The sequence below is a fragment of the Pocillopora damicornis genome, chromosome 2 (genome assembly GCF_964200805.1).
Source record: "Pocillopora damicornis chromosome 2, jaPocDami1.2, whole genome shotgun sequence".
Lineage (NCBI taxonomy): Eukaryota > Metazoa > Cnidaria > Anthozoa > Scleractinia > Pocilloporidae > Pocillopora > Pocillopora damicornis.
The window spans coordinates 23164957-23189085 of NC_142671.1; the positions used below are offsets into that span (position 1 = coordinate 23164957).

Consider the following 24129-nt stretch of genomic DNA (forward strand, 5'->3'; position numbering starts at 1 on the left):
TTATTAAAGAAAGTGTGGATGGCAGGGAGCATTTATTTGAGAGAAGCACTTGATTAACATTATGGTCTGTAAAGGAGTGGGAGCTAAATTGAGACAGAGAGAGGGTGTTTATTAGAGCGTGCACACTTATTCAAGGAAATAAGGTAAACATCAGTAAAAGTGCTTCAATTCAAAATCCTAGTGACAGCTTATTTAAGAATAATACTTAATTACACATTTTGAGTGGTAGAATAACTATGAAATGATATTCATCTCACCATAAAACTCATCACTGATATAAATATCATTGACAAGAGAAGGGAATTTCTTTATGATTAACTTGGCTATATCATAGTGCACTTGACTTGCATTCAGAAAACACAAGTGAAAGACATTTTCTCCCACAGCAGCACGTTGGTTGATATCCCAGCAAACAGATCTTGTCGTACTCTCTATAACAAACAAAAAAACATGTGCTATTAGATCCTAGAATATAATAAACAAAAGTAGCTGCTTTAGGTGTGTGCAGTTCGATTTGTTGATGAAAATTCACTTGAATTCAAAGAATTGTTTGAGTTGAAACTGAGTCCTAGCTAGCTTATTGCTCCTGACACATTATAATGCTTGCAAGAAAGGTTTCCAACCTCTCTCAGTCTCTAGGTTTTAATCTTAATGTATTTTACTGTTTGCTTTGAGCTTAACTTCTCCTTAAAATATCACCATAAATCACAATAAGGTCACAAAAATAAAGGAAATGATCACCAACTAAAGAAACTCTAGATTCTTGTCAGCATCTTTGGAAAAGTATGGAGAACAATATGGAGAATATACATACTGATGTGAGGGTGCAAAGTGTTCGGCGCTGTCATTTACTGGAAGAACATTATTAACAAGACTTCAAGTTAGTAGCATGCTAGCAAGCAAAATGAAAATTCTGGTCACCAATAGATGAAATGGCGATCAGCATGTTTAAATTTCATCTGCATCTGCTTCTGAATCTCTGAATCAACATGACTTTTGACCTATTTCATACAATATGTTCAATTATGACCTCATTCAGGCATCAGGTACAAGGTCCCAAGCTAATACAAAGTAATGAGGCGCAACGTGAGATCATGAATGCTTTAAACATTTGTTTCTATCAGCGTAACGCTTTATATGAGAAAAACATAAGGTCTGTATTACTCAAAAATACTTTTATATGGACAAACTGATGTCCGTATAGTTTAAAAACAATTTCTGCAGAACTGTACCTTAGAGACAATAAAACATGATTAATAAATGAAATAATGCATGAACCGTACGTACCAATGTTCTCAGTTTTCATTGCATAATGATCTGTTCCAACGGCTTCGATCGTATCCTCCACTCGACTTGAACATTTAGTAAAGCAAGCCTTCAAAGAGCTTTCTCTCTTAGATGGTTTTTGAACCTTGCGACTCTTTAGTCTCCATTGAACAAGTTCTTCTATATCGACGTCCTTTCCAGCCCCATTGTTGTACAAAAACTTCTCACGAAATGCCTCGATGAGTTCTTCTACCTCAGTGAAGTCCTTCCTTGCCTGAGCTCTCCTGAATGCTTCAACAAGACACCCACCGCCGTTTAGGTCGACATACTTGTACAACTCATTAGAACTCTTCTGAGTTTGGTTTATAACGCCTTGTCCAGCCCCTTTAGCATCTTGATCTGTAGACATGTCTCCCATGATAGACGTTTCTTAAACTCACATATTGAAATACGGACAAGAATTCAGAAAATGTTCAATGACCAATATGATAATAATAACGTTGTCATGTACTTGTTGCCAAGAAGACACCAAAATCCTGTTACCAAACGTGAGGCAGACAGAAGAAATGCGAAAAAAAATCAGAGCAAACAAGCAATTACCATGACCCCTGAGGTGAAGTCTTGCAGTATGTTTTTAGCGATTAAAAACAAGGAAAACAGAAACGAAAAACACAAAACAATGATCAATACTTCAGCGGACGCAAAGTGTAAGGAAAGGCTGAGAAAGCCTGGTAATAAAGCAGTTTCCGTATTTTCTGGGCCCTTCGTATAAGATTCGTAGTGCGTCGTCGTGTTTCGGTTTCAGATTGTTCTGCGACTGCGCAGTAGGTGTGAGCAGTTTAAAAAAAATTCTTACAACACATTTTTTTCGTTTTCGCTTGGGAATACATCACTAGTCAATGTTTTCGTTACTTTTTATCAATTATGGGAAGGAAATGTAAGTTTTGACCTGTGCCTAATATAAACTGGAGAATCAAATTTTTTTTAGTACTGTAAAAAAAATATAGTGTGTTTGTTGAATTGACCGCTGATCGTTACAGGAACTAACATTAAAAACATCCGTCAAATCTGGTACAACTTTGGTCCGATTTATGATATTCATTCTCTTAATGTACATTCTTTGCATCTGTGGGGCTTCCTCGGCCACCCTTTAATGGCAAGCTGTGAACATCAGTCCAATTCTAATTTTTTCCGAAACGCATTTCATCCGTACGTTTATATTAAGAAAGAAGTCAAAACAAGAGCACATCACGCCGTGCAGTTGCGTCGATTGAAAAAGGTACGACACGCCAAAAAAATACGCTTCAGGACTTCACGCACTTTTCAATAAATCATTTTTTTTGAGCTGTTTGTACTTGGAAAGTTTCAATCGGGACCTTCATCGAAACTTAAGATAATTGTTTCTGAGTTTTGATTTTAATATCAAAGCTGCTCTTTGATTTAGTGATTTTGAGATCACGCAAACAGTTTGTCTACTTCACGCTGCGGTTTTCGGAAACTCAAAACATAACAATACAATGAAGATCTTTTAGATGTTTAGTCACAGCATCATTAGCTACAACTTCTGGTTTGCGCACTCTTATTATAAAATTTATGCACTATAAAGATTCAGTTTCATTTCCTAAATTACCTCAACAGTAAATTAGTTTCCAGTCAAGAGACAACCAACAACCCTGACATCAAACAATCACGAAATTGGAATTCGTTGACTCGACCGTTATCTATCTATAATAACCAAGAGTCGCTGACATTAGTTTGGCTTTCGTTTATCTAAATTTCAATGAATTCAATTAGTTTACTCTCTTTGTTTTTTCCTTTAAAATATTCTCAGCCGGATATATCAGATATAATGATGTTTTTATCGCACGAGACCGCCAAAAAGCAGCTCGTGTTGGGGCCATTAGTGACTTAAAGGCTTGTGAATCTTGTTTGTGATTGGTAGAAATTTACAAAAAACCCTCCAGAAGTCATTATACACTGGGCTTTTGTCAGAGTGCTCAACAATAAACATTTTACTTCAAGTATTTTTCCGCAACGGACTTATTATGAAAGGATTGTTTGTCGATTTGCATATCAAACACTTTCGTAGTTTGTCTCGGCAAAATCTACTATGGCCATGGCATTCAATTCAAAATTAATCTGCAGCTGTTCCTCATATTTCTGCATAGTTCTATCTTCTTCAGTGTTCCCAGAACAGTCTGGCTGCATTAACGCTTCTGAGTCGTCGCATTCTCTGTAATGAAAAACCCGCGCAACACCCCAGTCAACTTGATCAACAATAAAATTATCGTCAATTGGTTTGCTAATGTGATGTATCCCCACCTCAAAAATTCTACGCGGATCGACAATACATTTAGTCCAAAATGGCGTAGCCTCTTTCGTGCGACGAAAAACTCGTTGGGTTATTAAACGCGACATTTGCAGATCTTCCCAAGAGGGATCAAATATCGCGCTCTGAAAACAGTGCCCGCAATGTTCCTTGCGGTGAATTTCCTTTAGTAAAACGCTTATGTTGTCATGATAAAGCGGTACAATAAACTCGTCTAGGTCATTAAAAGCCACGTAGTCAAGATGAGTCATAGACCGGAATAAGCAGTCCATAATCGACAAAGTTTGCCCATAATAATGGATATCATTCTCGCTAATGTACGAAGGTAAATTCCAAAGAAGAACGCGCGCTAATCCCTTTTCTTCATAATAATCCAAAACGTTTTGTACGTCGTCAGACATGTCCAAGTTATAAAAAGTAAAATGTGAAGCTCCTAAAATTTGTGAGAGTTCCAAAAACTCTATCAACCTGTCCACCGATATCTCACCATGAAGAGGAGGTATACAAATACCGTATTGCCTGTGGCCAACCTCGATTTTTCGGTCGATAAAATTTATGGGCAAAACAAGTGAGCGGCTTTCATTTTGTGTTTTAGAAGTTGACTTTTCATTCGTAGAGACAATCATAGAACATGGTATATGGTCCAATTCGGGTGGAACAGCACAAGAAGCTATGAAGCATCCAAACGGCATATAATGGTTTTCGTTGTGTTGATAATAGGAGACAGTACTGGTGAAAGATCGTTTCAATTCGCTGTCAAAACGACAGAAAAGTATTGGAAGAGGCTCTGTTGTTGAAGTCAATAACAAAATCCGCACATACTCCTGAGATTTTCTCTTATCAAACCAAGCTGAATAAGCAACTATTCCCCTTTTAACCTCGCGAAATCTTGATTCTTCTTCCGTCTTTCGGCATGGAAAATTCTTTTCACGACTTCTCTCTTTGCCGATATCACTAAATTCACCAAAGTCCACTTGTGGGCCGTAAACTCCGTCCTTTTGCGTTTTTGATGTTTCTTTATCAACATGACAGAAAAATTTCGCCATATTACAAGGCTCTCGGTTGGGAATCACTGGGACTACACAAAGATTGAAATACAGATGAAATAAAAACACCCCGGCAGAAAATAATACGAACAGATGAAGAAGATTCCTTCTTCGGCAAAGAAACTTTGCGCGAGTGCTCCTCGACATCGGGGTCAGACAGTTATAACGCAATTTGTGGCGAACAAACCAATGTTTACTATCTTATGTAGAATGGAATATAGTCTATGCACTACAAGATACCAGCCCCATCTAACAATTGACATCTCAGGGAAGTAATCAAATGTTCCTGTCGTAAGTTTTTTGAATTCATCTAGATGGTACAGCGTTTGTAAGGTTACCAAAGGAAGATCTGGAATTATAGCAATTTTTGGTCAGACTTTCATGCAAGCCTCTAATTATAATCTGCTTTTTTCACGCCAGCACATACTGTCACAGGATGTCAAAACTCAAATAGACCACAGGCACCTGTCAGCTACAGAAGGTAACTTAAAAACTGCACTCTGTGCCAAATATACATGTTAATCATAAAAACTACAATTTACTTGATTGTGATTGGTTTAAAAAACTCCTTTTTTCCCACAAATTCACTCGCCAAGTTGTTACCAGACAGTTTGTTATTGGACTGTTTGTCATCGGACAATCCAAGCACATTAGGCCTCCTTTGTCAGTCTTTTAATGCAAATTTCCCCTTTCTTTCATGACTGGGCTATTCTTCTTTTCTCGGTAATCGTAATTTTTATAATTAATTGGTAATAAGACTTCGTGTCGTCTAATTTGGTCTGTGCATACTCGCGATAAACAAATCAGACTCCCGCTGCACGGTCGTCCGATTTTGTTATCACTCGTATGATTACAGACCGAATTAGAGTCCACTTGGGCCTATTTCCATTAATTATTACATGACGAATTTGTCCTGAGGTTAACCCGAGCGTTCTGATTTGGTTCTTACTTGGTCCGTATTTCGCCATACGGACCGTTTCCACGGAAACTGTCAAAAGCCGTGTATATTTGTTTGCGAAAGCCAACAAATTTAAAATAAAAAAATTTGGTACCGAGTGCTATATAATAAATGAATTACTACCCTTGCTTGCTCGAGCAGTACTGAGGAGTAATGGCTCTCGGTCGTTTTTGTACAGACCAGCTACGACCTAGGCCAAATATTTTCCAGCACCGCCCTGAAGCGCGGTTATTAATAAGTTTTATTAAAGGCAGTACTGTGGTAAATCTGAACGTTCTCATTGCATGGTTCTTACTTGGTCCGTATTTTGTCACTCGCAACCGGCGTTTCTACAAAACCAGTCATAAACCGTGTATTTTCGTTTACTACAGCCAGTACTTGCAAAATAAACAATTTTGGTCCTAGTGCCACATAATAAACTATTTCAAAACTGACCTCGCTTGCTCGAGCCGTACTGGAGATAACCGGCCCTCGGTTAGTTTTTGCACAGACCGTGCTGCGATTTGTCCGTGCTGCCAAAAATTCGCGCCAATCCTCACTTCGTCTTGCACTCGGTAAGTAAGAAGTTAATCATTCAAATTCTAATACTGAGGACTTTATTTACAGCATTAAATGTCTAGCATCCATGCGAGTAGTAATTCAGAACCAGATTGTATTTATAAGATATCTGGTTGCTGGAACAGTTTCAGTTCCACATCACAGCTTTTATCAACAGTCGCTAACAAAATTTTCTACACTAATTTCTTCCAAGACTATAACACGTGTTAAAAGATTCCAACGTGATCGAGTATTCAATATTGAAAACTCAATTTCGGAATTGATGCCAACTGCGGTTCATGACAGAGTAACGAGGCAACTAAGACAAGGAAAATTTATTTCATACCAAAAATCTGCTCCTGTACAGACATGTTTCAAAAGTAAAGTGCATGGGCGCGAAATTGAGACGGCCGTGTCAATTACTTATGAAGTGCTCTCCTCCCAAAAACGCCAATCAAATAGGACAACGAAAACTGCCGTGTATGTTTAGAACAACCTGCGTCAAAGGACTGTTTTCGTATACAAGCAGTAGGTATCTTCTTTGTCCTGATCAAACTGCGAAGCAAAATCAAATTACGTTCTGAAGCTGTATCGATGTAAATCATAGAAGTTTACATTAATTAATGTCTCACTAAGAGTTTGCACAGTGTATCGCTACAGAAGACTAATTTAAAAAATTGTCTTAAAAAATTCTAAGTTCGATTAAATGCCAGGACTAGCTCTAATTTACACTCAAATATGATTCAATATTTATTTTCTTTTTATAAAAAATATTTCACGAATTCTGACAACTTCTACTTTCAAACATGTAGTGTATCTCTCTGGGGACGTTCCCTATTTGCCCGTTTTGCGCGAAACTCCTCCTAAATTGGTACCTTGAGGACCTCGAAAGTATTCATATATAGAATTGCTAACAGAAGTTCATCGAGAGGAACCTCTGGCCTCTTTTTAAAGGAAAATTTAGTTTTGGTGGAATTGTCACATCCTATGAACCAATGAAACAAAATCTTAATAACTTAATAACATTTTCTTGACTTCTTTGTTTACGTAAATCGCGTCTTTATATCAGAATGGATCACAATATCAAAATACTTCATTCAAACAAAGTAAAATTAGAACGAATTAGCTCACAGGCTACTACAAAATCTTCCTTCCCTTTAGTGACGAGGCTACACAAAAGGCAAACAAAGAAAAAGAAAAAGATTTTCAAAATTGTTCAACCCTTAATCCCACAAGAATGACTGTAATCTAATTTATTTTTACAGTATTGCCACTGGATCAAACATTAAGCTCATGTGAAGGAAGGAAATGATCGCCAGCTTAAGAAGTTCTTGATCGTTAAAAATATTCTCCTTGTCATTAACAAAGAAAACGCACAGCAAACAATGTGGAGAATATGCATACTGATGTCACGGTTCAAACGTCCTCTAATAATCGCGATCGCAATCGTGATACCGCTACAGGAATTGGGGTTTTTTTTAAGAGTACATTTACTTACATAGCTTACACCCTACTTGAAGAAATCTTCTGTTATTTTATGAATTCTCCTTCTTTTCATACCCCAACTTTCGTTTCCTTCTTTTTTTTTTTGGCACGACAAGTTAAGACCTTCCACGAGCTTCAAAGCATCTGAAATTATTTTCGTAAGTATCGATACACGTTTGCGTCAAAATCTGTCTTTTGCTTTTGACACAAATCCTCCATCGTACTTAAAATCATCCAAGCTAAAGAGAAAACCCAAGTGAATATTAAATCGAGCCCTAACAATGAGGTATTACAAAAAACCAGACGAGGTTTTTTCTCTTCACTATTCCTTTTCATCCATGACGAGATATTAATCTAATTCTAAATATTTTCTCTAAGAGCGTACAGCTTCATTTAAATATAAGGTTCTCTGTTCCAACATGAACAAATGAACAGATGGTAAGAAAGCCCCTCTGTTTACGATGAGATTTTCAGCCCTCACAACCTGAATCATTCAAGCCGCTCCATTTTCACACACGCCCTTACTATTTTGTTCCGCATTTTCTGAAACAAAAAGAGAGAATGATTTTTTAAACATAGAAAGAAATGGTTGAGTGTTACGAGTCGTTCCTTTCGGTTTAGTATGTTACATACGGTTAATTTTGCCTCTAACAATTTTTCTACTAAGACTGTAAGTTTCTTCAAAGTGAAAGTCATTCGACCATTTTGCATCTTAAAACAAGACAAAACAAAATGATCGTGGCACATTGTAGAGACAAATTACACCGTTGACCGGTGACTGGGAGAACATTTTAAACTACAAAAGGAGCACATTTTCTATCAATTTTTCACCTTTCTCGGCAGCAGCTTTTTGTCTCTGTAGAATCCTTTTCAGCTCTGCCGTAGCCTCGTCCTTTGGTCTATCGTCAAGAATGTCCCCTGCAGAATGGCTTCGTGGTTTCCTCAATACCACCTTTTTTAGTTCATTGTTGCCATTTCCGGCGTCTCCTGAGTTGGATGTCTCCTTGGAAGACTCTACACTGGAGCTCGGCTTACGTAGCTTAATATTTGCCCATTCAACCGGTGAACCGTCCGCTCCAGGAGAACTTACTCCTGGGCCAACATCAACGCTTGGATTTCTCTTTAACGTTTTCTGAAAAAGTAGAACACGTTCAGTTGTTAAACATTCTCTTTAACCCCATACTTGAATTCGATAGAATACGACTCAAAAAAGAGCGTAAAACCCGCCAAACCAAATTAGAATCGGTCAGCCAATCAGAAGAAAGGAAAATACTTTTAAGGGTAAATAAGTCAAAGAATTAAAGTAAGAACAACCAAACTAACTAAAGCGCGGGAAAACGCGGGTGACCATGTCAAGATTGGTTTCAGTTTTGTATCTGATTGGTTGAGAGAGTAGCGCGAGTTTTCTGGACCAAAAACAGAGCAAAGTAAATGAAAAACAAAGCAGTCCTGGGTTACTTTTGACACTCGATTAAGATTTTCTCTCTCAAGTTTATTTACTCGTAAACAAAGGATCAGTTATATTCATACTTTCCTCCTTGAAATTTTTGCATACACATCTTCGCGGTCACTTTCATAACAAAAAACATAACCGTTTTGATCTGTTGTTTTTGTTTGTCGCCCCTGGTAGTGATGTTGACGTCTATGTTTTTTAGTTTTCTTTTTTTAATTTCACTTTCTGTTCACGCTGATTGAGATTTTTTTCTATAATTCTTTTCACAAAAAATCTCTATATAATTGTACTTAATTGTTGACTTGAAATGACTCAAAACAAGCGCAGATTGTGTCGTACTTCAATATACATCGTTACTTTTCGTGCAACGGTAAAAATACTTTTTGGTAATTGACAAAATATAGATGAAGCAATTCATTTGCCTACCAATAAATTTCCTAAATCTGACATGGCATCTGTGTCATCACTCTCGCTGCTAGTGGTGGAAGGCTTAAAACAAACAGGGTTAGTTACAAACTGCACGTTAAGAAGACAAATCCGCCATACTGGCACAGAGGCGTGTGAAACTGGGAAAGTAAAGGTAAAGTTTATAAAGTGATTCCAAGTCGTTTAGAAACAAATTAAAAAAAAAGGAAAAGAAGAACTGTTTTTAATAGTTCTAATAACAGTAAAGAAAGTTGAACACTTACACTTTTGACAGGTTTCAGTTGTATATTCCCAGTCTTGATTCTCTGCATCATTTCAGACATAGCAACAGCCATTGGATCCTTAGGAGCTGGGAAAACAAAATTTTATCATAATTAAAACAAGTTACAATCTATGCTCCCGCCAACCAACTGACAAACCAACTAACAGGCCGACTGATCAACTCACCAACTGACAGATGAAATGACTCTCCGACCGACCACACAACTAACCAGATAACCAACTGACAAATCAATAAACCAGTTGATGGTCCGACCAACCGAAACATTGACTAACTGACCTACTGACCGATCAACCAGCCGGCTACAAAGGACACAACACAACGGTCACGCGTCAGGCATAGGCGAGGTAACAATTTTGGCCGCTCACGCGCCAATTTCCCGCGCAAAATATCAATGGAAAAATAAGAAACAATTGCTGTCTCGTAGATAAGCTAAATATAATTGAAACATTTATAGAAATCTGTAGTAACTTGCGTGATCAAGACAGATTTGTTCTGAAAGTCTGAAAGCACGCCACTAATTCAATACATTGACCGCACATACGCAGACGTTTGACCGCTGTGTGATCAACTAACCGACCTACCAATTCACTAACTCACCAATCGACCAACCCATTGATAGAACGAGCAACCAACCAAACGACCAACTTACCAACTCACTGACCGATCAACGGACCGACGGACCAACGGACCGATCAACCAAATCACCGAGCAACCACCCTTCCCGCAAGCAACCGACCAGTTGAACACCTGATTAACCAACCAAATCAGCGGTTAAACTTCGGGCATGTACGAGGGGATCAGTTGTGGCCGGCCGCGCGCCAACACAGCGGTCAGCAGTGTTCCCACCAAGCAGCTGACTGACCAACCTTTCAACAAACTGGCCAGCTAAGTGACCAACCGACCACATGATTTGGATGTAGACTGGGTGCAAGTACTGAGAATAACTGAAAACAATTTTATTTCATTCATTTTTTCCTACCTTTGTTCCGTTTTAGGGAAGACCTCTTTTTTGCTCCCACAATGTTCATGAACTTCCTAAATTTCAAAAGACATGCAGTAATTGAACATTTATTGACAGTGCTGTTCTTATGCAAATTAGAAGGCTAATTAATAACGATACATTGAACTCAAACGAATTAGGATTGCTCGCGGCAAGACAAATAAAACGTCAGGTTCTCCTCCGACAACGTTTACCATATAAGTCAGTTTCAAAACCCCTTCCAACAGGAAACTATTGGGTAACCAAAGTCCCTCGAAAAAAAGGTTATCAAAGTAGTTACGTAACTTCCAACTAAAATACGCAGAACATTTCATTTAAACTTACTTGATAAGCTGTGTGGGAGGAGGGGGTGGTGGAGGGGGTGGTGGTGGTGGTGCCACTGGAGACGGTGGGGGAGGAGGTGTGGCAGCAGCCTGCTTCTTTGCTTCCTCTAAGCTTTTTTCCAGTTCAGACACTAACAAGACAAAATATCCCATAGTCAGAGAGAGTGAAGCGCGTTGACTTTCGTTGAACACAAAATGAGATAATGCTTTTTTCACGGCAGGGATGAAATTACTATATTTGTGTTTCAGCTCCCTAAAATGATTCATAAGTCCTCTATAAAATTCCCACGATAAACACATGACAGTTTAAACCTCAACTTCTAGGCTAGCCTTGACGTAATAATAAAATCCAAAGATAAGACAAGTCATATGATAATTACTCAGAGTTACGTGGATAACAGATGGTCAGATCCGAAACGCCTATAAATATGTCAGATACCTCAAGGCATCCAAGAAAGATCCTAGGCTGTAGGTCAAAAAAATGAGAAAAGCCTATTCCTACTCTTTTTCCAGCCTTGGGACTTGACCGCTGCGAGCGCCATGCCGCACAATGTTCTCAATACTTGACCAGTTCTGCTTTTCATGCTCTGTCGCTAACTTGAATAATAACCTACCAAACTGCTTTTTAAGTGAGCTCATTACCATGTAATGGCATGGAAGACAGAATCTTCAGTAAAAATAACTGAAAAAAAAAGCATTGAAGTCCGTTACCTTTCTGATTTGCCTCAGTGACTTTCTTCTCGGTGTCTGCCAGTTGTTGTTCCAAGGACTCGATATGCTCCTCAGCCACGTGAAGTTTCTCCTCAGTAACTATAACCAATAAAACAACAGCATCATCACATGGACTGACTGAGACACTAGAGGCGACACTAAAGGGCATGTTTTAATGTCCGCGCTATAAATAGAGACTATTCATTACTTACAGGCCATTCGAAACCACAGAGAGACTTTCCTTAAAAAAATTGAACGTCGACGCGTTCACTAATTTTACAGATAAAGTCACCTCTACCACTCTTTAGTTCAGCAAAGCCGCGACATCTAAGTAAGAAATTATGGTATTGACCGACGTCTTCTGCCAATAGATTTGCTGGAATTTTCACCTTACTTTCTTTTCCGGAATTACATACCGCTGATATACTCTTCGTCCTTCGAGGCCTTCATGTCTTCAAGAAGTTCCTTTATCTGCAAAAGCAGGATGCAGTGACCATTATGAGCGACCGCTAAAAGATTAGTAACAAGCAATGACTAGAAATAATGAAATATAAAAATTTCCTTACCTTCTCCTCCGCTTCTGTTCTTTCGTCAGCAAGTTTCTTGTTTAGTGAGCTGATCTCCTCAAGAGCTTTCTTGAGTTGTTCATCTTTGCTAGTTGTTTCAGAGATGTACTTCCTCTGCTGATCCAAAACATCTTTTTCTCTTAACACCTAACGAAGTTTGAAAAAAAATTTAAATCTCACTTTTGTATGGTACTTAGTGTTTGACAAGGTGCACTAATATTAGGAAGTGAAATCTTCTCTTTATGTGTCGTAAATACATTCCTGCTGAAAGAGAAACTTTTGCTGTCTTAATATCTCAAACCTACAAACTGATAATAGAACATGATGATAATTCATTTCCATATTAATATGCTCTAGCGCGCTTTACAATACATTGTGGGGAACTTTGGCTAGACTGCATTAAACAGTTTACACTTTTTGAAAGGAAATTGTGCAGGTGCCCCCTGCTGTGAAATTTTTTTGGAAAAGTTCCCTACTCTTTGCGAAAAGTGCGTGGGTCCTGTGAACAAGTTACCTGAGGGCAAGGGGGGGAAGGGGGGGGGGTGGTATTTTCTAGTATTAGGCTAAAGGGGATGTGCCGCTGGATGGGATTGCATTTTCAATAGAGTTTCTAGAACGGGGTCACTCATTTTCAGGATTTTGGGGTAAGAAATTTCTGGTAAGTAGAGATTTAAGGCTAAGCTACCAAAAGTCACTAAGGTGAGGTCCATAATTGGTCAAAGAATAGATTATAATGGAATAGGGGTTCAGAGAGACCATCGACACAAACCCAGCAAAAGCTGTCATTAGTAACCCACCCCCACCCCATCGGACAAGTTACCAACCTCAGCAGCGTACTTTTCAGCTTCAACACGACACTGTGTTTCAAGAGCATATCTTTGTTGCAAAGTGTTGTATTCCTCAAGAGCCAGTACAGAAACTGAAATACGAATAAGAAACCTTGCTGAAGATTTCTTTCCGTTTGAGATCATCAAATTTTTCGTTTGTTTCTTTTAAATCTTGCAACCAAAGGACATACAGTCACCACTTCACCAAACATGTGTTTGCATTTTCTTTATATTTACAGTGTCAGTTGAAGTTAAATGCGATAAGCTTATAGTTCTAAAGGGTTAGCTTCAATGTAAAGAATTATAAAATGTCTCTATAACCAACAAGGCACAAAGTTCTGGCAATAAAAAACGAATCCTGTTTTGAGCAAAAGGCTAATCAAAGAAAGATAATTTGTAGCAAAAAAATGTTAGGGATCCAATATCATAAGTAACTTGAATAAAAATTATCAGCAGTATCTGTCTTACATAGTAATACTACATCATCAACAACGTCTGGTTTCTTTCTCTCGTACTATTCTTTTTCACAAAAAAAACTGACTTTAAATGGGTAGAGGTTTGCTTGAAAACCTCACAGTTCCTCTGGCCCTTGGGCTCTAGGGTCCTCTAGTAATGATTAAACTCTGCTCTTAAAAAATTGTATGTTGATCATAAATGATTTCCTTAGTATTTCATTGTAATACATCTCTTTGTGAGTAATGAAAGATTTGGTATTGTTGTTGTTCAAATACCTAATACCTCTGATGGTATTTACTTCACCAGGTTAACTTGAAGTACAAAGAACTTGCCACCTTATTTTTCTTTCATTCCTTTTATCCTATACATGTCAACTCCCAAAACAGCTGAAGAAAGAGGGACTCACCTCTGTTCAGTTGCTTGAACTGTTTTTCATTTGACATTAACCTCTTCTTTGTAAGCTCATGGGACTGCCTTTCACTGTTTAACTAAAAATGAATGTTAATATTACTATACATCAGTATAGAAGAGGCGTGTCAGAGATGGTACCTTGACTCTGTCTGAAAAGTCTTAATTTTAGAACCAAATTACTGTTTGTCTCATGATGTAGTCATTCTCATGTGCTATGCAATATTTCCTCTTTATACTTGAAGTTTTATTAAGACAATGTTTTTCACCTGATGTATTATACTCCACTGTGATTGGTTAGTTTTCAACAATAATAAAAATACTGCATATTGAGACAAATGTAAATACTACATTACTAATGAAGTCACCACAATGAATGACCATGTAAGCAGTCTACTAGTAGACTTACTTTATAAACTTAGAACTGTAAAGTTTTTTTCTTCTCGTTGAAGTTATTTACTTCCTAGTTACAAAATTGATAACAAAGTATCTCACCTGATTTTGTGTTGCAGTCAATTCCTCTTGGGTACTTTTCACCTCTTTTCTTAAGGACTCCACCATCAGTTTTAGTTCTAACAAGAGAATAAAAATTGGAATACTTCATGTTATTGCTAATTGAAGTTGTACATATTCCAGTATTACAATTGTTGTTGAGATAGAGCAAATGACTTGATTCACAGGAGCATGTAAAACTGCATGTTTATGTGTTGCACATCACCAAAAATGCTCCCTCTCTCTTGCATCTAGTTCAGCACCTCATTTTGTTAAAGAGTTACCCCTCTCTTTTCAGGGTGGGATCAAACAATGTAGACATCATAATATGCATCATTCATGCAAAAGCTTAGTTTTATAACTGGTTTAATTGAAGTAATTGGTCCTCTGAATTATCTGTACCACATATTATTCTCAGAAAAAAGGTTAAGAACCACTTAACAAGGTCAGGCTGATTACACACTTAGGCAACTGATATGGAAGAAGTACATCAGTCTGGTCTGGAAAATCAGGGGTTCATTTATACAGGTAATTATTGTATCTAAACTTTCTGGGTATTGACAGGCTTATTAACGCACCTTTTAACTCTTCTTGGAAAACTGCATCGACACTCAAAGGTTGATCATCAGTTGAAACTGAAGAGAGCTCCTCCTGTTGTGGAAGGATTTCATAGAAAAAATAGTTCTTAATCATTCAATAATATTAGCGGTTGATTGACTGGTTGATTGATTTAGTATCTGTGCTCCAACAATGGAGCCCCAAAGAATTACCAGACGAGTAATACTTCCAGTTTTCAGAGTTTTAGAATACTTATTGGCCAGGCTGGTCATTCTTTCATGTCATCCATGTAAGTTTCCTTACCACATTATTTGCTGGCTTTCCAATGTAAAGTAAACAATTGGGTCAAGTTAAATTTTTAAAATTTTTTTGTTGTCAAGACTGTATACACACCACAATATTTTCACCAAGAATAACAAATTCCTAGCAGAAATGGCCATTACCACAGGTTTGCCCTCCCCCCAATTGAAGGGTGTCCTAATAATTGTATCTAGCAAACATTTCTTCCAAGGAAATATGGTTACTACAAACTGAACTGCATCACACAGATTTTAACCAACAGTAGGCTCAAGCTGCAGCAAAACTTCTTCTCACTTTTCCAAGTTAGTATGGATATCATCCCTATATCTGACTGTATTGACCCAGCTAAAATGAAACTTCTTTCTTTTCAATTTACAACAGTAAAACATTTCTTACAGAATTTGAAATCACAATTATCATAAATTACAAGCCAACTAGTGATGGTCCCTGAGAAATGATGAGGTAAATTAAAGGTTTGTTCTCAAAAGTTCAAAGTTAAAATGAAACAGAGACAGCTGTATATACCACATCAAAGCACCCTTTAAACACCTCTCAGTCTTTTTTGATACAATCCTGGTCCCCTCTGAAATTTTTTTTTTTCATGATGTATATAAGTGAGCTCACTCATTATCAACATTAAAGAGGCAAAACAAACATTCATAAACAATTGTGACAAAAGTTGGCTGTGCTATATATCAATAATTTCGGTCAATAGTCCTGACTTACAAGGTTCACCTGCCCACCAACTTGTGAGAGGAGTAGTTGGCTCTGACGCTTGAGTTTCTTGTTTTCCTGAACCATCTGTGGTATCAAATTGTACATTTCAGTAACTACCAGCTCATACTGGACTTATGGATCCCTAGAAAGCACTCACGAAAATAATTTGGGTGAAAGAGAACAACAGAAATGAGCTATTCTCTATTAACCCTTAAACTCCCATGAATGACCAAGACAGAATTTCTCCTTAAAATATCAATACAATATCAAGCAGAGAGGTGATGAGAACAAAAAATTATCAATTAGGGAATTATTAGTTGATCTAACACCAAACTCTCCAAAGTAACATTATAGGAATTGTATAACAGAGAGTAAGGAGAATTACTGTTGAGTTCTTGGGAATGAAAAGGGTACAGTTCGTGGTAAGTAAGAAAAGACTTCAAATCAAGAATTTTAAGTGTAAGCCTTGGCTAGAGCCATGATGTTGTGCTTACCACTGGGTAGAAATGGTTACAGGCTAGTAAGATCAGTTAAAATAAATGTATACACATTTTACTTTTAAATATTATATTGTAAAGAAATAAAGAGACACATTGGGAAAAGTGAAACAAAATCAGCCAAAATCACATTACTTTTGCAAAAGGAAAACTTCAATGTTAATCTTGCTTGAAAAATTACGTGTTAGTGAGCAAAGAAGAGCTCTAGTTTGTGTCTTCAAGAGAAGATTAATTCACTAGTTGGAAAAAAACTTATTAAAGAATAATTCTACCATTAAACAAATGCCATAAGAGCCTTACATTTGTAGCAAACTCCTCAGCCTTGTTTCTACAGTTCTGCTCCACTTCATATTTGCCATGTAAATTCTCATACTCAGCCAAGGCAAGATTAGAAACTGTTCAATTAAAACAAAAATTTAAAAAAGGAAAAAACAAGAAAACAAGAAAAAGAGTTAACAGCCTTAACATAATAAAATTGACACTTGACTATGCCATGCCAATTGTGTTTGACACATTTTAATAACATTTCACTACATGTCTCTACACATCTGGTTACTTACTGTAAAAAACTGAGTAGTAAAAGACAGTAACAAAGACATTGGGCAATCAATACCAGGATTCGTTGACCAAGCAGTAACATAATTTCAGTTTTTCAAACTATTATAGTGCAACTACATTAATGTTAAGTTTGAACTTCTCTGGCCACTGCTATGATGTCATAAAAGTGGTGGATTTACAGTGCATAATAAAGCATGTGACTACAAAGCAACTTCTAACTAGAATACTTTGTCATTTTATGATCATTTGTGAAGAAGTGATAGAGATTAGTTTGACTAACTCCTTGTAAGCTTCAGTCTACACCCATGACATCATAAATACACTCAAAGAGTGCAAGACCCATTATATTCTTCCTGGTGGTAGCTAACAGTTATCAGCTGCAAAATTTTTAAGCTTTGAGAAGCTAACAAAATACAAAAAAAAAAAACAACACCACCGAAAAAAACGTTTCAGGAAGAGGTAGCAAAGACTCACAAGAGAAATTCTACCATCATATGGTATGTAAATATATGTTGGAGTAAGTTGCACTTTGTTTTGGGGTTAGTTGCACTCTGACATTCACAGACTAATTTCAACACATTTTGGATCCCCACAACAAAAAAAACCATCATTGCCCCTTCATCCTGATTCTGAAAGAATAATATTTGTTCACCATAACCACAACACCCACTGACAAGATCACTGATGAAATCATATCATTATAATAGCAGTAATTTAAGGCCTTAGTTACTGTTTAAAGATTCTTCCTTGTAACCTTAAGAACTTTCTGAAACAAAACCTTTAACATCATAAATTCCACTGCTAAGAAAGATTATTTTAACGAAGACAAAAAAATAGGTAGTCAGAGATAAATCCTCTTATAGTTATGTCATGACTTCCTGTTCTTCCGCTTAGTGATATTGAAACCACGTCAAAGAAATAAATAAGGATTGGAATTTAATTTTAGTATGAAGATATCGAGTACCGCTTTTTTAATTTCGAATTGCATGTAATAGTAGGTGGAAATGAAAAAAAAGGGGAAATATTGAATTTAAATCAAAGATGACTTTAAATAATAAGCGTGTAATTACATCGTGACTGAGTTTCGAAAGAAAAATTACAAAGAAAAAGTTTTCATAAGCACCGAAACAATTAACCCTCACTATTTGCATTTGTGTAGGCTAATATATTGGGTTAGAGGAACGACAAGAAATAACATACGAAACGATTAATCTAGTCGACTAAAAGAATTGTTCGTAATGGTAAACTGAAGCATTCAGAGCGAATTCCCAGACCTAACTCAAATTACACAATAACAACATCTTTCTTTCATTATTTTTTATTACTTTAAGTGCCTTGTTAAAGTCAACGAAACATCCAACAGTTCAAAATCAAGAAGGACACAAAGCTGCTACACAATACTTCTTATGATAATTATTTGCTTTCAGCATTTGCGTTGAGGGAAAAACGTCTTCGACTTCGTCTGTGATTATATCGTCTCCTGGGGTTTTTCACGTCATTATTGATCAAGTCCGATGATACGACTTAAAGAAAGATTGATGATTTTCTACATGAGGGTTCCTACCTTCTTTCAATTTCTCTAGATCCCCTTTGATTTTTAAATATTTTCCTTCTTGTTCCTTGTACTGAAATATTAGGAAAAAGGAAATTCCTTGAGATTAATTAAAACTCGCGATGTTTTGGTTTAAATTAAAATGTAGGGGTTTCTTCAATTCATCAGGAATCAGCTGGAGTTTGCCCAACAAGACGAAAAACAAATACAAAATAATACACTCACCTTTTCATAGTAATCCTGACATTTTTCTTGCAGTGCTTCGAATTCAATAACCGCTAAAAAGGGAGACAATAACTTGATCAACCACTCGAAATATGCAGCTGAACAAGTTAAATACCGAAATAGCAGGCATCAAATGCTTGTCCAGTTAAGCCCAGTGGAATTAACAACCAACCTCTTTGAGATAACCCTTTTAAATGTCTATACTTTTTGTCTAATACTTCAAATCTCTTCCGGGTTGCCTGTATGTCGGGTTCATCTGCCCCACAATCATTTAAGGCATCCGCCATCTTCTCGTCGTGAAAAAATCTGCTTGTCACACAATAATATCGCAATCCTTCAAAGGTCCCTACAGATCACGTGATATGTAACGACTTCCGTCTTACCCTGCCGCAGCTAGAGGAAGTGAAAAAACTACACTTGACGTTCATTTTTCAAACCTCAATATGTATTAAATAAAGTTTCACCTTCTGCACTATGTAGTTACAAGATGTGCTGAGTAGTTGGAAGAAATACCCCCGCAAGAAGAGGAATATTCCAAGTCTAATAGCCTGTAATACTACAGTAGGTCAATGGTTGCAATTAGGAAATTTTTATTAGATATGCAAAATTTTATGCTTAAAGGATGAGACTAAGAGAATGTCACCAAACCATTTCCTGTACGAGTTGAACAACAAAATGAACTACAAAATCCTGAGCTAAAGCGGACACTTTCGGCTCTTAGGGAATCCGAACGGGAGATACGAAACTGTCATTCGAAACTTCCCCGGCTTACGAGTAGTCCACAAACAACGAAAAAATCCATTGGGTATCCATACACGTAGTCTTGAACCACAGCTAATTTCACATCCAGACCAGAACCTATCTATTAATCCTACAATTCATCTAAATTATGATTTGCAGCTCTACCATTTCTCGAAGTAAGGAAAAAAAAGGTGATTTCTTTCGGTCATTCTTCCTCTGTGAACTCACTCAAAACTCTGGCTCCAACATGCAGTCGACGAGCATGTTTGAAGTTTAATATTCAATGTAAAAAAAAAACTGACTCCTACGAAGAAGCTCTTGACATGTATATGCACGAGCCAGTGAAGCAAAACATAAAGCTTAACATAACCTCAGTACTGACTATTCCAAGCAACAGCACTGTTTAATTCACGAAATCATCATTCTCAAAATTTTTACGTGCACGAGATAGTGTGTCACTAATGATAGTTTTCGGCTACAAAATGTTTGTTACCCCTCTGTAGGGACACAACTATTTCTGGAAAAAAATGTTTCCCGATACGTTAAAAATCTGAGCGAGACACGGGAAAAGCCACGTTGGGAATATCATTTCTTTGACAACAAGCAAAATTAATATTATTATAGGCTTCACCGAGACAAAAGAACAACATGGACTTTTCCCTTGACTAGGAATGTAAGCTATTTTTTTAGGCCGGATCTGGGTAACGATATATGTTTTGAGCCATTTTGAGGAGGGGAAAATGCCTTTAATTTAAAGAGTTCCAGTGTTGACTGAGTAAGCACTGGTGTTTAGCTTATTAAATATTCTGAAACTAGTTTCGCCAGTTCTAGAATATTTCTTTTTTTTTTAAATAGTTTGTTGGTAAATATTTGCAGCTGAACAGTGACTAGCAAAATTCATTAAGTTGACAGAAACATCAGTTAATCTCTAACTTTATTCATATATCGTTAAAAAATAAATTGAAGTGGAAGACTTCCAAAAACTAAACAGTGCCGGACAGTCAGAAACGACTTTTGCTTGTAGGGGAAACGACACAAAGAGAATCGAAACCTCCGCGTTCAGTCTCTCTATATTCACTACAGAAAGGATAACTCTAGCTCATTTGGCTGCGTCGAGCCATCGAAGAAAAGTGAAGAAGGCCGAAGAGAACGTAGTGAACAAACCTATATGTGCATCACGAAAACGATACATCGATTGAACTTGTAAAATAATCTTTTTCTAGATATGGCGTGCGAATTTGGAACAGCTTAACTGATAAATTGCATAATTTATCGAAACAGGAACTTAAAGCTAAACTTCACAACGTCTTACTTCAAACATTGACCGAAGCAGACAACTGCATTAAGTTAACTGAACTGATAACGAAAATGTCATGGAAACGACTCAGCTTAATTATATTTGCATTTGCCGACATATATTCTTTTTTTTTTCCGTTGCGTAAGGCTATTTAACTTTTTAACTTATTTATTTGTTGTTGCTTGGATTTTTGTTTTTCTTTCTTTTATAGAAACTATTCTTTCCATTTCAGTATTGTAATTTTCCATCTTAGTATTGTAACTATCAAGTGTACATTTATCTATTTTCTGTAATTAGTTACTGTAAATTTTTTAATTAATCTGCGTGAAACTAATGCTTTCCTCGACTAGCTGTTGCTATTTGCGAGCAGTAGATGTCAAGCTGTAAATATGCTAGTATCAATAATCTGAATTGAATTAAATTCAATAGAACCTAAAAAATAAAAATGATGATAAATCGAACTTCTTGAAAACATCGCTGTAAATAAATCGCTACTTGGTTATTTTCAGATTTAGGATGTTTTTTTTTCCCTTCTTCAAATCCCTGCTTCTGTCACCGTTGCGCACGATATGGCAACCGAAATACAGTTTATTGCCCTCAATGACTGCGGCTCACCAATGGCAAATATTTTGTCATAACGCCGAGCAAAGACAAAGTAAGGCAAAGCGTAAGGAAAGTGGTACAATTCGTGTGTTATGTTTATTAGTTATAAATTATTTCCAGCCTACATTGTTTTATATTAGGGATGAAGGCTAATTACTGTAATATCTGTCATTGTTGTCATAAATTAAGGGTAATTGTATTAGGACTTTTGTATTTATTAAAGTATTGAATTGTAAGTATTGTAATGTAAGCATAGCAAATATTGCCTACGTTATTGAAGTGACGTGGCTGAGACCAAAGTACAGTGTAAGAGCTGTAATATCTGTTATTGTCGCTAAAACCTTAGTGTAATGTTACTGGCGGAATAGAGTATTGCAAGCAATCTAAGTTCCGTTATGGAGGCTTGGTTAAAATCATAAGTCAGAAATGTTTTGATGTAGAAATTATGAAACAGAAGTATCAATAATGATAATGATCATAACGATAATAATAATAATAATAATAATAATTATAATAATATTAATTAAATAATAATAATCATTTATTTACTCATTTACAAAAAATATTTATAAAAATACATTCTGTTAAAAAGACGAACTCAAATAAAAGCAACAATTTTACATAATTAAATATGTGTTTCTTACTTTCTTACAGTTTAAGTAAAAGACTTCACGCTAATCCGCCAGGGTCTGACTTCCCTATCGATGTACAACACGAGGTAGAAGATTTAACTAGTGTTATCTAAACAGTTGAACTATTTTTCCTGTTAAAAAAAAGACATGTTCCCGGCCTCTTAAATTAAAAAATTTCAGTTTAAAAAAAAAACCCCTAAATATATATATATATATATATATATATATATATATATTTAGGGGTTTTTTTTATATATATATCTAGTGCATGCTCACTAGTTTTTCTAGTTTGAGCACTCTGGCATGGCTTAGATGATCCCACATATGTGAGATCACTTGGGGTGGCTATATGGTCTTACCCCCTTCCTAGCATTAGCACTGCACTGATGAGGCCCAGAAGACCGAAACAGTACTGTCTGCAGTTAGTTATATATATATATATATATATATATATATATATATATATATATATAACAATTGCATGTTAAGGCCCCTGAGGAAGGCAAATGCCGAAACGCGTCGGGTCTTTAATAAAGCGTTAAAAACGGAAGCACATTCTCCATTGTGAAAATTATATATATATATATATAGCTGTTGAGTCTAGGGAAGCCCTGCTTGACCCTTCTCTATTTCTAATAATAATCAATAATAATATTAATGATAATAATAACGAAAATCAAAAACAATTGATAATAGTACCATAGTGCCTCATAACCAGTAACAGGACTTTTTGTGGATAGAAGGATATCTTGGAGGTTAGGATTAGGAGGCTGGAGGGTGTCCCTCTAACCTGGGACAACTTTTATTCATATATTTACGGGACCTAAGTCGGGTGAAGCTGACACGACAATTTAATAGGAATTTAAAGAGATTGTTATTACATGTTCAGCAAAAGAATTAATTCCCCTATAAATCACTTACATCAATCTCTAATCTTTTTGAAACACTTAAACTGAGTATGCTGCATTGAAACCGACTCGATTTTTGTTGTTGTTGTCGTTGTTGTTTTTTAACAGAGTGAGAACAGCAAAAAACAATAGCAGAAGAGATGTTTGTTTTCATGCTGAAGAGTGAGAGAATGATCAGCTTTGAAAGGAAAAAGGAAACGCAACAGAGATAACGAAATAATAAAATGCCTACAGAAAGGAAGGAAATTTCATTAACACTTTACAGTCAGCATATAGTGTGATTTTTTAAATATCGAGAATTCCATGAAGGGCACTGAAGTGTTAACCCATTTACACTTCCCCACCCCGGGAGATAGCCAGCTTGTAGCGGGGCAGCACAATAGACAAAAGATAGATTATGGTTAGTTTTGAAATAACAGAGATACCAACAGCGCCCTGATTAGTCAAAAACCTATCGTTAATTGCACTGGTAAACCCAAAGAAAATTTAAACATTTTGATTTTATTTCTTAAAAGCAATAGACCGCACTTCCGTCGGTTTGCCAACGTAACAACCCACCTGGGCCGTCTATTGCTTAGATAACAGAATGTGCAAGCTCAAGAAAAAAAAAAACACGAGGAAAGAGACCATTGTTCTGGCTTGCATGTTATGTCTGATGCCAACTACCTCCTACTTCTTAGCAAAGAAGCACTATTTTACAGAACTTTATCCATACTATTGATCACAAAGAGAAGAAATTTTCTTAATTTAGACTGCGCGGGAATCCTGCTGCGATTTTATGCCACCAGCTGTTGCCAATTGATTTACCACCGCACAGCATTTCTGCACAACTACATAAATTTGCTTTATCATGTAATCTACGGTGTTATACAAGGATTTCCAGCCCTAAGAAAAATAAAATATTTTTACACGTGTGTTTGATATCGCCAATCAGCTGCTGACAGGTCACTCTCCTTTCGCGCCACTTGGTCAGGT

General features: G+C 36.6%; 3 protein-coding genes across 5 annotated transcripts in view; all 3 read right to left on the bottom strand.

The window, feature by feature from the left end:
• The window catches only part of LOC113668074 (transient receptor potential cation channel subfamily V member 5), a 14783-nt gene extending 12722 nt beyond the window's left edge, over positions 1 to 2061 (bottom strand). The window contains exons 1-3 of one of the 2 annotated variants that reach the window (XM_089195145.1): positions 1867 to 1986; positions 1288 to 1701; positions 258 to 431 (exon numbers count right to left, since the gene is read on the bottom strand). In XM_089195145.1, the coding sequence (XP_089051271.1) occupies positions 258 to 431; positions 1288 to 1684 (571 nt within the window). In that variant the 5' untranslated portion in view covers positions 1685 to 1701; positions 1867 to 1986. Of the gene's footprint in view, positions 1 to 257; positions 432 to 1287 lie in introns of both variants that reach the window. The other variant, XM_027183988.2, reaches the window with a different exon arrangement.
• Positions 2062 to 2665: 604 nt separating this feature from the next.
• LOC113666803 (beta-1,4-galactosyltransferase galt-1) lies at positions 2666 to 6305 on the bottom strand. 2 transcript variants are annotated; one of them, XM_027182704.2, is made up of 2 exons: positions 3589 to 6305; positions 3250 to 3499 (listed from the first exon to the last, which is right to left on the bottom strand). In XM_027182704.2, exons 1-2 carry the CDS (start codon positions 4786 to 4788, stop codon positions 3446 to 3448), a joined length of 1254 nt encoding a protein of 417 aa, XP_027038505.2. In that variant the 5' UTR covers positions 4789 to 6305; the 3' UTR covers positions 3250 to 3445. The 2 variants fall into 2 exon arrangements, with proteins under 2 accessions (XP_027038432.2, XP_027038505.2); XM_027182631.2 differs by having other exon boundaries at positions 2666 to 6305.
• Positions 6306 to 6456: 151 nt separating this feature from the next.
• On the bottom strand, positions 6457 to 19314 carry LOC113666701 (shootin-1). Its single transcript, XM_027182525.2, has 18 exons — positions 19146 to 19314; positions 18974 to 19026; positions 18761 to 18821; positions 16939 to 17033; positions 16151 to 16225; positions 15145 to 15217; positions 14570 to 14646; positions 14073 to 14154; positions 13208 to 13302; positions 12384 to 12530; positions 12234 to 12288; positions 11818 to 11916; positions 11108 to 11237; positions 10763 to 10818; positions 9764 to 9849; positions 9501 to 9563; positions 8453 to 8753; positions 6457 to 8164 (listed from the first exon to the last, which is right to left on the bottom strand). The coding sequence occupies exons 1-18, from the start codon at positions 19258 to 19260 to the stop codon at positions 8115 to 8117; spliced, it is 1713 nt and encodes a 570-aa protein (XP_027038326.2). The 5' UTR covers positions 19261 to 19314; the 3' UTR covers positions 6457 to 8114.
• Between the last annotated feature and the right edge of the window lie 4815 nt (positions 19315 to 24129).